Source organism: Erpetoichthys calabaricus, chromosome 1, assembly GCF_900747795.2.
Source record: "Erpetoichthys calabaricus chromosome 1, fErpCal1.3, whole genome shotgun sequence".
Lineage (NCBI taxonomy): Eukaryota > Metazoa > Chordata > Cladistia > Polypteriformes > Polypteridae > Erpetoichthys > Erpetoichthys calabaricus.
This window is the reverse complement of record NC_041394.2, coordinates 119,788,810-119,801,429: the sequence shown is the minus strand read 5'-3', so window position 1 is coordinate 119,801,429 and position 12,620 is coordinate 119,788,810. Positions and strand designations below refer to the sequence as shown.

At 39.1% G+C, this 12,620-nt stretch overlaps 1 protein-coding gene across 1 annotated transcript in view; it reads left to right on the top strand.

Annotated features, from left to right (window-relative positions):
* The window catches only part of npm2b (nucleophosmin/nucleoplasmin, 2b), a 37,538-nt gene extending 25,220 nt beyond the window's left edge, over positions 1-12,318 (top strand). Inside the window, exons 7-9 of the mRNA XM_028805961.2 lie at positions 11,399-11,436; positions 11,516-11,546; positions 11,765-12,318. Of these exons, the coding sequence (XP_028661794.2) occupies positions 11,399-11,436; positions 11,516-11,546; positions 11,765-11,803 (108 nt within the window). The 3' untranslated portion in view covers positions 11,804-12,318. The remainder of the gene's footprint in view (positions 1-11,398; positions 11,437-11,515; positions 11,547-11,764) is intronic.
* The last annotated feature ends 302 nt before the right edge of the window (positions 12,319-12,620 follow it).

The window sequence follows — 12,620 nt, the reverse complement described above, 5'->3', positions numbered from 1 at the left end:
ATATATTTTTATTTTTACTTCCTTAACTTGAGGGTGTATCCTGTAGCAAAGCCCTAACTTTTTTCGTGAAAGCCCGTTTGTCAATAAGTCTACACGTTGTTTTAAAAGATATTGACAATAAGCTAAGCAAACCCAGGAAGACATGGAATCGTTTAAATCCAGTATCATTACATCTTCCTTTCTTAAAGAGAAGTAAGGCAGTACTTATAAGCTTACATATTTATATATAGATATCTAGATAATATAGAGAGAGAGAGATATCCGAAGCCGTGCAAGCACACTCTTGAGAATGCAACGTATAGTTGTACAGAAGAAAAGCAATCTTGCCTCAAATGAATGGCAACCTTTTGTAGGTCTATGAAGTTAATTTAAACTTTAGGTTTACACAGTGCTTTCTTTCCGAAGTACCTGCACTCATGAATATGTCTGTCAGTCGGTCAAATCCACGCGCTTCGCACCGGCGAAGTACCGCTTTTAAATTTTTATTAAGAAGAAAATAAAACCTTTTTAAATTGAGGGAAAATATACTAATAACAGTTTAAGGATCTGTTTTTTTGTGAAGCTGCCTTCACTCGAGTGATCACTTCGACCTGACTTGGCCAACTGTAAGCGTTACCTGGTAGGTAACCACCCATACAATCAGATTGTGAATCAGACTACGAATGCCGTGAATGTAATTACACACTCACTGCACTTGCTTACGGTAATCGAACCTCGGACGTCAGCGCTAGAGGGGCTTAGCAGCGGTGAAGTATTGCTTTTAAATTTTAATTAAGAACAAAAGAAAACCTCAGAGGTTCGATTCCCGTAAGGGAGTGAAGTGAGTGGCCGGTTACCTACCAGGTAACGCTTATGTTTGGACAGCAAGTGACGTAACATCAGCCACGGTTCCTTCAGTTGTGAGAAGAAGATCATCGAATGATTGAAAATAGTTTTGCATTTACCTTTTTAGTAAAAGGCAAGCTTTTAAGCTTGAGAAATCACCCCGTAAATGCACACGTTTAATTGCACATGTGTTAATATGTATGCTTACACAGTATTAAGACACTCAAAAATTAACGTCATTTACCTTCGTTACCACGTTTGACTCGTGCTGTAAATCTCTTCCTTGTTTTTAGTTCATGTGATTACGTTGGAGGCATGATGACGCGATACGTGACTCCGCCTCCTCCATTAGAGTATATGGACAAAAAACATGTTCCAGTTATGACCATTACGCGTAGAATTTCGAAATGAAACCTGCCTAACTTTTGTAAGTAAGCTGTAAGGAATGAGCCTGCCAAATTTCAGCCTTCCACCTACACGGGAAGTTCGAGAATTAGTGATGAGTCAGTCAGTCAGTGAGGGCTTTGCCTTTTATTATGTATAGACTAGACATTAAGCCCGTTACAATAACGGGTGCTAGAACAGTAGTCCACAAACATTAGTAGGAACAGTCTATATTAAATGGCAAGGGACATTTTACCTCATTTAAATTTTTTCCGTAAAATGCCTGAAATTTTCTCTGAAAGTAATACTGGCTTTGCTGTCCGTAAAATGTGTTTAATTTTCTGTCACAACAGTGGGCAATTAGCAGATTTTCCCCAGCAACTGATGTAATGTGCACGAAAATAAATTGACTTTTACTTTTACCGGGCCAAGCTTTCTTAATTGCAAATCTGACATCCTCGGACTGAACACTTGCACAACAATAGGGATGCTAGTCTTCGCATCTCAGTACCCAATTGGATTTTTCGTGTTTTCTTTTTTAGGTCTTACCTCATTTACCGTAATCCGATTGGATCTGCCGCGTGATTTTATAGGTCCCGCCCTCTGTCTTGTGTGACACGTCAGGTGGCCTTTGAAGCAGTGCACCGTGCCCTGCGCATGCGCACTTCACCAGAAGACACACACACACGCGGACACCTGGACGCGCACGGGGATTTTATTAGAGGATAATGGGCCATATCTGCTGCAATCCAAATTTTGGCAACTTTTTTTTTTTTTTTTTTTTTTTTTGAAGGGTGTCAACATATAGTGACTTCATTACATATATGTATAAGCATGGAATGACCTTTAAGAAGAAATACTTGATTAGTGAAGAACAGGTCCCATCCACACGGGCATCAGAGTGGGTTTTTCTGCTGTCTGTAATGTCAGATGTGGATGGGTTGAACACTGTTCTGCTCTTTGCAGCAAATTGGTCAATGCTGGCTTCAACCACTTGCATTTGGTTCGGAAGGCATCAAAAAAAAACGTTGCATGCAACTTTTTTCTTGGCATCAATTTCCTCAAAATTGTGATGAAGGCAACGAAAACCTCTGCATTGCGATTGCATTTACATGTTCGTTTAATGTTCTGGAGGACCAGATATGTCCCATGACTTTGTGTGTAATGTACTCTGTTACATACACATTTACACACTATCAAAAAATGGAGAATTCAAAAGTTTGTAGGTTTGTGCTAATGGCACAACTTTAGCTACTAATGGATTATTTAATGCCATTGGGTGAGTGCATACGCGAGTACTGTTTGTATACTTATCTCAAGGTGATTAGTCTCTTTTAGGTGTAACACACTCTGACTGGCATGTAGTATGGTGGTGTACTAGCTGCATCGGGCAATAAACTGAAAACTGCCATCCGACAATATTTGAAGAACTTGCGCAGAAACTCGCATTTCTTCATTGACAGCACAGAGGGTGTGTAATCTGAGGGTGATCTCAGTAGTGGCAATGTTTTTCCTCTGCCTGTGTCTCTGTATCGGGATTAGCACAAGGAGGTCAATGTTCAGATCTGATAAAGCCAACTGATCAATATGTCTTGAATTCATTGAAGGATGAACTTCATATCCCAAAGGTTAAAAGCACTCTGGACTGCTTGATGGCTGCCCCCACAGGTAAACACACAAGCACAATCTGGAGTGCAGGTTGGCATTTACCAGAGGCAAACATGAGTGTAAGGTTGTATCGAATTTAAGCGCAAAAAAAAAAACTCAAATCTTGGTTAAATGTGCTTTAAGTGACCTAGGCATTTAAATTGAGTGCCCATGTGGACAAGGCCTTATTAGTATTTGGAAGATTTTTTTTAAATTTTTTTTTTAAATTCACAATGCTGTACAGTAATCCCTCGCTTATCGCAGGAGAGGTTCCAAGGCCGACCGCGATAACTGAATTTCCGCGAAGTAGGGACACCATATTTATTTAATTATGTAACGTGTATTTGGACGTTTTTAAACCCTCCCTGTATTGTTTACAACCCACCCTTTACTCTAACGCACATCTGCTAAGCAATATGAAATCGGTAGATAAGTTTACACTTACCGTATAGCGAAGTACATGTAGCAGCTTGTAGGCGGTCATGACGTTGTCGACCTTGTTGCAAAGATTCCTAAAGCAGATTCCATCCAGACTACTGCCTTATCACGTCCACTTGCAACTCGTTTTGCACCCTGGTTAAAGGACACTGCAGCCGTAGGCCTTATATGCTTTTCCTCCCTTTTAAATAAAAAGAATCGTGGACTCATTGATGCTGTAATGGTGTCCTGCAGCGGTGTAGCTGTTCCCTTCCTTCAGCATATCCAAAACTGTTACCTTTTCTGCAATCATTTGCATCTTCTGTTGGCGCTTGGACACGGCCCCTGAAGCAGTAGCACGTTAATGCAGCACTCCATCGCTGAGCCAATCAGCAGCACACAGGAACTTAACTGCGTGCTCTGATTGGGTAGCTTCTCAGCCATCTGCCAATAGCATCTCTTATATGAAATCAACTGGGTAAACCAACTGAGGAAGCAAGTACCAGAAGTAAAAAGACCCATTGTCCGCAGAAACCCACGAAGCAGCAAAATCTGTGTTATATATTTAGACTAGCAAAATACCCGCGCTTCGCAGCGGAGAAGTAGTGTGTTAGAGGTTATGAAAAAGAAAAGGAAACATTTTAAAAATAACGTAACCTGATTGGCAATGTAATTGTTATTGTTGAGTGCTGCTGTCATATATATACAGATACATACATATATAGACACACACGTACATATATCAAAATACCCGCGCTTCGCAGCGGCGAAGTACTGCTTTAAAATTTTTATTAAGAAGAAAAGTAAACCTTTTTAAACCGAGGGAAAATGTATCAATAATTATTTGGATCTCTTTGTATAGCACGTTGTCAGTTCGCCCCTCTGGTTGTAATATGACCAACCTGTGTGCTGAGCTTTCTCTTGAGAATGCAACATACAGTTTGCTATGTGAAAATCAGTCTTGCCTCAAATCAATGCTAACCTTTTGTAGTGTCTGTCCCTGAGACTTGTCATTGCGAATCAGAGCCTTAGTGGAAATTGTAGGCGTTTGAATTGAAATGGGAGATCAGAGGGTATAACGGGGATGCGAGGAATAAAAACTCTCTCCCCTGAGCCACCGCCAGTAAAAATAGTTGCCTCAATGACGTTCTTTTGCAGACACGTGACCTGAAGTCTCGTGCCGTCAAAGTTTCAGTGGCTGTTCGCAAATCCACAATCGGTTTCATATTGTTTTCGTACCTTATCAATTGTGCAATGTGTTTTTTGAACAGGTTTGATTCATCGAAGTGATCGCTCCTGCTGCGTTCAGTCACTTCACGTGAGCCGCTGTCTTGTGTGATGTTGCGATGTCCACGGGTTTATTTAATGACCTGGCAGTTAAGTTTCTCGCTACAGCAATTTGAACTCTGTTACGAAGTGATCCAAACTGTTGTTTATACCTCGTGTCTTCTCATTAAACTTGTATCTCGCGAATATGGCATTGCAAACGGCAGCGGGTCAGTTCACGTGCTTACGTGGGAGGCGTGATGACGCGATATATTTTGATATATATCAAAATACCTGCGCTTCGCAGCGGCGAAGTACTGCTTTAAAAATTTTATTAAGAAGAAAAGTAAACCTTTTTAAACTGAGGAAAATGAACCGGTTGTAATATGACCAAGCTGTGTGCTGAGTTTACTCTTGAGCATGAAATCTAACGTGGTTTGTGCCCTTCAGAATGAAAACAGTTTGCATTTACCTCTTTAATAAAAGGCGCGCTTTTAAGCCTGAGAAATCACCCCGTAAATGCACACGTTTTAATTGCACATGTGTTAATATGTATGCTTACACAGTATTAAGACACTCAAAAACTAACGTCATTTACCTTCGTTCCCGTGTTTGACTCGTGCTGTAAATCTCTTCCTTGTTTTTAGTTCACGGGATTACGTAGGAGGCATGATGACACGATACGTGACTCTGCCTACTCCATTAGAGTATATGGACAAAAAACAGGTTCCAGTTATGACCATTACGCCTACAATTTCGAAATGAATCCTGCCTAATTTTTGTAAGTAAGCTGTAAGGAATGAGCCTGCCAAATTTCAGCCATCTACCTACCCAGGAAGTTGGAGAATTAGTGATGAGTCAGTCAGTCAGTGAGGGCTTTGCCTTTTATTAGTATAGATATGCTTACATATAAAATCTGCGAAAAGTGAACCGTGAAGTAGTGAGGGATTACTGTACTCGTTCAATATTTAACATGTGTATCGCCACAGTACACATTTTCCTTAATTCAGTTTTAATGGCTTCTACTTTATAAAACATCTTGAAATACACTGCCTGGCCAAAAAAGTCGCTACCTGGATTTAACTAAGCAAATAGGTATGAGCCTCCTGTTGGGATAATTACTGCATGGGCGATTATCTTTCAGCTGGCAACAAGTTATTTAACCCCAACTGGTGCAATGAGTTGTCTTTCGACATGGTTGTTTAAGAAATGAAGCATCTCGTGGTCATGGAAAAGATGTTAGTCTGTTTGAGAAGGGTCAAATCATTGGCATGCATCAAGCAGAGAAAACATCCTAAGGAGATTGCAGAAACTACTAAAATTGGGTTAAGAACTGTCCAACGCATTATTAAAAACTGGAAGGATAGTGGGGACTCCGTCTTCGAGGAAGAAATGTGGCCGGAAAAAAATCCGGAAATGATTGTGATCGGCGATCACTTAAACGTTTGGTGAAATCAAATCGAAGAAAAACAGCAGTAGAACTCCGGTCTATGTTTAATAGTGAAAGTAAGAGCATTTCCACACACACAATGTGAAGGGAACTCTAGGGATTGGGACTGAGCAGCTGTGTAGCCATAAGAAAACCACTAATCAGTGAGGCAAACCGGGGGGGGGGGGGGGGGGGAGCTTCAATTTGCTAGGGAGCATAAAGATTGGACTCTGGAGCAGTGGAAGAAGGTCATGTGGTCGAGTCCAAATTTACCCTGTTCCAGAGTGATGGGCGCATCAGGGTAAGAAGAGAGGCAGATGAAGTGATGCACCCATCATGCAAGATCTTGGTGAAAAATTAATGCAACACTGGCTGGAACTAAATCTTGTGACATTGCAGAAGCTTATCGAAACAGTGCCACAGCGAATGCGTGCCGTAATCAAAGCTAAAGGCGGTCCAACGAAATATTAGTGTGACCTTTTTTTTTTGGCCAGGCAGTGTATATTGCTTCTTTAAATGTTGTTCATAACACATGAATAGGTTATTTAATATCTAGGTGGACACCCTTCAACTAAACTTAGCCAAATTTATTCCCTAATTGGAAATTGAAAATCTTGAATTAATTGAAATTTTTAAAGAGAAAAATGGGAAGACTTGTCTTTCTACAGTTCCACACCTTCGGTTGCTCATGGGTAGCAGTCCTGTTAGTCAGTCTCAAATGTGTCCTCACAGTTCTTGCTCAGACAAAAAGGAAGAGTTTTAAATTGAGGATCTTGTGCTGATGCTTGTTGAGTGGCGATTGGATGAATGGAACTGGCCATCCTGACTGACGACTCCGCTAGTATGATCTATGCGGTACAGTTTATGAAGATTCTTCATGCCAGCTGCTTTGTGTGCGCTCACTGTGGTATCGCAGGCTGCAGTGAAAATTCCAACAATTGCTTGCTTGATTGGCCAGGTGAGGCGTGTTGTAAACTTTTCCACTGTAGAAGTACAGTTGGTCAAATGCTTATTGGACTTGCCAACACACAAACTTGTGATTGAGTGGAGGAGGATGCACCATTTTGTGCTCCCCTACATGTAGCCGGACCCTTCTCATTCTATGAGCAGTAAAGTGCTTTTTTCCTTAAAAGCCTTAATGGGTGCATTAGTGACATCTACTGGATTGGGCACCAAAAACAATTGAGCAGAATAGAAATTCACAATATTTTTTTAAGAAAAAAATATTTAATCATTTTAAGCGAAAAACAGTAATAGCAGGCACTATGCCTGGATAAAAATAGATTTTCCAATTAACTGAGGCCATTGTGGGTCATTGACCAAACCTGTGAAGGGAGAGTGTAATCCCGAGTGTGGGAACTACAGTACATAATGCGCATGTGGTATTTCAAATGTTTTGCATGTCTCTTGATGACCTGTTGTGCCAAAATGAACAAAGGCCTGAATATGAGAAGTGTAACCAGCCTCTCATTGAAATTCACCGTTTGGAATAAACTCTCCACGCCAGATAGTCAAAGTATGACAATCTTCGATGTATAGCCCTCTTGCTGGTCGTCTAGTACAAAGTATAAAACCAGTCTTTACTGAAATGCAATTTGCGAAACTTCCAAGGGGAAATCCCCACATAGTACCAGTACCAACACATGTTAATGGCACATCTGCTCAACAATTTAAAAAAAAAAAAGGCCTTTTGAATCTGTTACCATATAATTAGTTTCAATTATGTCATTTGCCCCTGGCAAACTAAGTAAAAATAGTAGTCAAAGCCTGTTTTTGGTTGTATTTGCAGCAATTTTAGTCAGTACTGTAATGGGATTCCTGCCCCAAGGTTTCAGAATTAGTTTAGTTTGACTCCATTGGAAATTTTTTAATGAACTGTACACTAAACTCTAGTTGCTAATGGTCCTGAAGTACACCATCAAGGCCTAAATCCCCATTAATCACAAGTCGTATTCCAAAAAATGTGCTCTGTTGCTTACTGCTGGTGGAAAGTTTACTGCATTTTCAGTAGTTGCGGTTTTCTCAATAAGATTCCATGAATCAAGTCTATTAAAAATCCCACCCAAGTTGGAGTAGAAAGTGTTATTAAATATAAACACATGAATTATTTCATTCAACATGTAAAACCTTTCATTTTTAAAATGTTTGCCCGGTGAAATATCTGAACCTTTAAAATTTTCAGTAGGTTGTATTGCATAAGGGGATCTGCATTCTTTTTTTTCTTCTCAAATTGTGTATAATTAAACTTGGCTCTGCTAACACTTCAATTTTTTTCCTTTCAACCATTTTCCAAACTCCTTATTCCAGAGCTTGCTTGAGGGGAAGCTATAGCCTATTCCAGCAAGCATTGGCAGGAATAATCCCATGGGCAGAGTACCAACCCATTGCAAGGTGAATACACATACACGCATCCAGGGCCAGTTCAGCATCACCACTCTTCTTAACCTGCATGTGTTTGAACTGTAGGAGAAAACCGCAGTAGCCCGAGGAAACCTAAATAGACAATGGGAAAACCTGCTGACTCCACATATGGAGCACCTGGGACACGGGTTCCCTTGTTCACCTTGCGCTTATACTTGTAAAGAACTTTTTAGTTTTGTTGTATAAATGTTTTATAAACAGTTGTATCTATAACAAGCATCTTCAAAATTGCAGAAGTGGACATACCAATTTTCTCAAATTATGGGCATGTGCATTATGGTCCTATTCCTGTTGTAGTATAATCCTGGAAATGGTTGCCGTCAGTCTAGTGGTTGAAAGTGTCCAGTCCACTTGACATTTTGTCATTCCTGAACATTAAGATATGATTATAGAAATGTTTTATAGGAGTTGCATTAAATGTATGCATATTGTCTAGCCAATTCTGAATACAATCAGTACATTGAATACTTCACTTGCAGACCAAGGTCTAAACACTAAATGTTACACTGGCACTCCTGTTGTAACAGTGTAGTCGCAAGTAAATGTTAAACCAAAAAGGCATTCTTTGCCAGATTTTTTTGCATAATACCAGCTATCAATGAAATGGGGAAATCTTCTGTTTACATTTTCACATTAACTTGGAGAGAACTGGCACAGGGATGAGTAAAGTGATAGCTTCGAATGCATCTCTGCACAATTTCTCTAATGTATTTAAATAGACCCTTCCCAGCATTACATAAAGACTGTAGTAAAATTGTTTGGTCAGACATGTTACATTTAAGTCTGTCAGTGCATTCATGATAAAACCTAGGGTTACTTGGAGTCGGTTTGACAGAGCAACATTAGAAATCAGTTTGAAACTATATCTGAGCACCATTCGCATGTTTACAAATTACTGTAATTTACAGGAATTTAAATTATTCAATTTAATATTTACAAATTGTAACGTCATTGTACATTGCTCAAACCTTATTTATCGTTAAGGCTACATGAGTGCTAGCACTCGGTGATGTATATTTGACTAATACAGTACAGAATAGTTGACTAGTACAGCTATATAGGGGAAGAAATGCTTTCCAAAGTGGTGGTCACCTTCTTTCCTCAACATGTAAAAAGCATTATTTTGGCTTAAGAAATTACTTATTAAATCTTTCTATTGTAAAAATGCAAAACAGTCAGAAGTGTAAAGTATACTAATGAGTAATAGGAGATTAATGGTGATAGTGTAGCTACAGTCACTTAGTCACTGTTCAGCATAGTAGTCTCAATTCATTTAATTGCATTGTCAAGAATTTAAGTGGGTCTTGGCTGCCAGCATTCACTTTTATTCCTGGCTGCCCCACAAAATCAAAACGAGATGGTGCTTGTTTATTTTGAAGCAGGGTCAACAGAAATCCAAACTGTTGTCACTTTTCGGTTCATCAGAATTGCTTTCGGTCTTATTGGCTGTTTCACTACCTGAAGGCATTGTCACTTCATCACAGCTGATGAGGTTCCTCAACATTACTGCTCGTATCTCTGTCGACCTCATGCAATACCTGGCCTGCTGAAAAACTTTTTACCAGACACTGTTGTTATGAAGACATGCCTACATTGTTGCCAAGGTAACCCTTGGGACTAGCACTTACTCGACATGCATTAATGTCATTGCTCAAGTAACAGTCGGGACTAACCCTCTCGGCACTGTTTTCATAGCCAGAGTAATCCTCGGTCTAATACTTATCTGACATGCATCTATACTGTTGCCCAAGTGACACTTGGGACTAACGCTTTTAACACTGTTTTCACAGGCCGAATGATGTTTGGATCTAACACTAGGGAGGTTAGGAGATGCTTGTTGCATTCTTCTAGAACTGCTGTTTTGACTTGTGTTTTAAGCAAGCCTTATGGGGGTGTTGGGTGTGTAATACACACAACACAGATCCTTGTATGTAGTCTGTTTTTAGCCCACATCTGAATATTTAAAAACCCTTTCCAGTGTTAAGGGTAGTGTGAAGGTTTTTCAGACACATGAAACTATCCATGAATTTGTTCATGTGAAGACTACAAAATCCATTAACTCTAAACAGGATCAGGGTCTACGTGGCCTCCTACCAGGTGTATTTTGTGGAGAAATCTACCTCTGTTAACCAGGTTACTCTACAACCAATAGCCTAGTTTCTTTAACCAGAATAAGGATTTTCATGACCTTTTTAGAAACCATTTCTGTGAAGGTTATTAAAGCACATGTAATCACTTTTTTCAAAAATGGCAGACCTAACGATGTATGCAAATACAATAACAGATGCATATGCACACAAATTCATGCATTCAATGGCATGTATAGCTGCACTTTATCATTTCAATATAGATGCACTCCACTCTTAAAATTGCCATCTCCGCTCCCTTTTTGCTCTGTTCTTTCATCGTTTGATTACTCTATTCACACTGCCACTTAATGTCTTCTCCCTTCCCTGCCTCAGATTCACATCTCTGTACTTCATAAGCCATGGTGTGTGGGGAAAACATTAGTGCCAGTATTTAACTGGAATAATGAAGAGATTTAATCACAATTGTAGTCTGCCATGTCTTAGTGCTAAAAGGTAGGAGTAAAGTGGAATCTGTGTGCCTAGTTTTGCTGCAGCACTCGTCTTGTAAAATACTAGTAATAGATCTGTTGCTTCTTAAAAGCATCTTAGATTCCATGCCAGTTCCTTATCTGTAAGCGTTTTTAGTACCCCTTGCATCTTCAAAATCTTTTGCCTCCTTCTAGCATTATTGCAGTACTTGATAGATAGTAGGAGAGATAGATATATTATAAATATGAGAGAGAACGCGTGATCGGCCTGTATTGGATTAATTTCAGTTCAGGTTTACTGTTGATTGCATTGTGTAATGTGACAGTTGATTGAATGAATAACTGACTTTTTTCACTATAGTTTTTCTTTTGATAACTGGCTAAGCTAGCAGGTGTTTTTCCGAGTGGTAAACTTTTTTTTTTTTTTTTCTGCTGTACTTTTTTCGTTTCAGAGAAAGCGAACTGACAAAAAGGAGGAAGATGATGAAGAGTAAGTCCGAGCTAAAGATGACTAGCTTTGGGGAAAATAAACAAAGTTTAAAATTTTTTTTTCTTCTTTCTTTCTTTAGATGCGAGTCCGAAGAAAATAGTCCACCAAAGGTAAGGGTGCCCCTTCCTGGCTTGGAATTTTAGCAGTAGTGTATTTAACATTGCTTTGAATCTGATATTTGTGGAAATCAAAGGATTGGGATTGTGCTTTTTGTAACTTACATGTGAGTAGTGTGGTATTGTTTCTCATTAAATTCTGTGTTTGCAGGCTTAATTACTTGATGTGGGCTTTTTAACCTTTTTTTTTTTTTTTTTTTAAATAAAAACAGGCTAAAGGGAGAGGAAGAAAACCAGCAGGAAAAAAATAGTCCAATTTTTTGACAGATCCAATGGCTTGCTGTTCAAGCAGTACATTAAGTATATGAGCAAGTAATCTTGAATTTTGAAGTATTCACTTTAAAAACATTTGTTCATGCATTCAACTGATGGGTTTAATGTCTAGCTGGAGTAGGGTTTCTGGAAAATTTTTCTTTTCATGGAAATGCAACTTTTGAGCAATTAACATAGCTGGTTTTTCAAATGATTAAAGAGTTACAGTGCAGTTGTCTTGAATACAGGTTGTCATCCATATGGATTGCAGTAACTAGTGTGTACTACTCCTGTATCTGACTAGTGGGTGTTCTGGTCCAGCTATGCAGAATTGTGCTGTGTTCTAATCCTCTTGGTTTTTTCTTTGCACACTAATTTTTGTACAAAGATGGGGAACATGATTTTTGTAAATGTTGGTTGGTTTTTTTTTTTTTTTTTACTTCTGCCTTGAAGTTTAAAATGCCATTCTCAAATTGTGCTAAACTGTATTTGTAAATAAATTTGCTGTTCTACAGACTTGTTTCAGATATGCTTTAATTAGCCCTAATTCCGATTTGTGGTATTGAAAGTGTGTAAAAGTAACTTAATGTATCTTCTTGCTTGGTGTAATACAGTCTTTACTCTATAGAGGGTGCTACTGTTTTTGTTTTGAAGGCTTAGTGCAGGGATCTGCAACCTTCACTATCGAGCCATTTTGCCCCCTCTTCCTCCAAAGAAAAATAGTCTGGAGCCGCAAAACATAACACAGCTTATAAACTTTAAGTTTTTAATCTTTTTTTAGATTTTACATGTTACAACCACAGAATACAACAAACA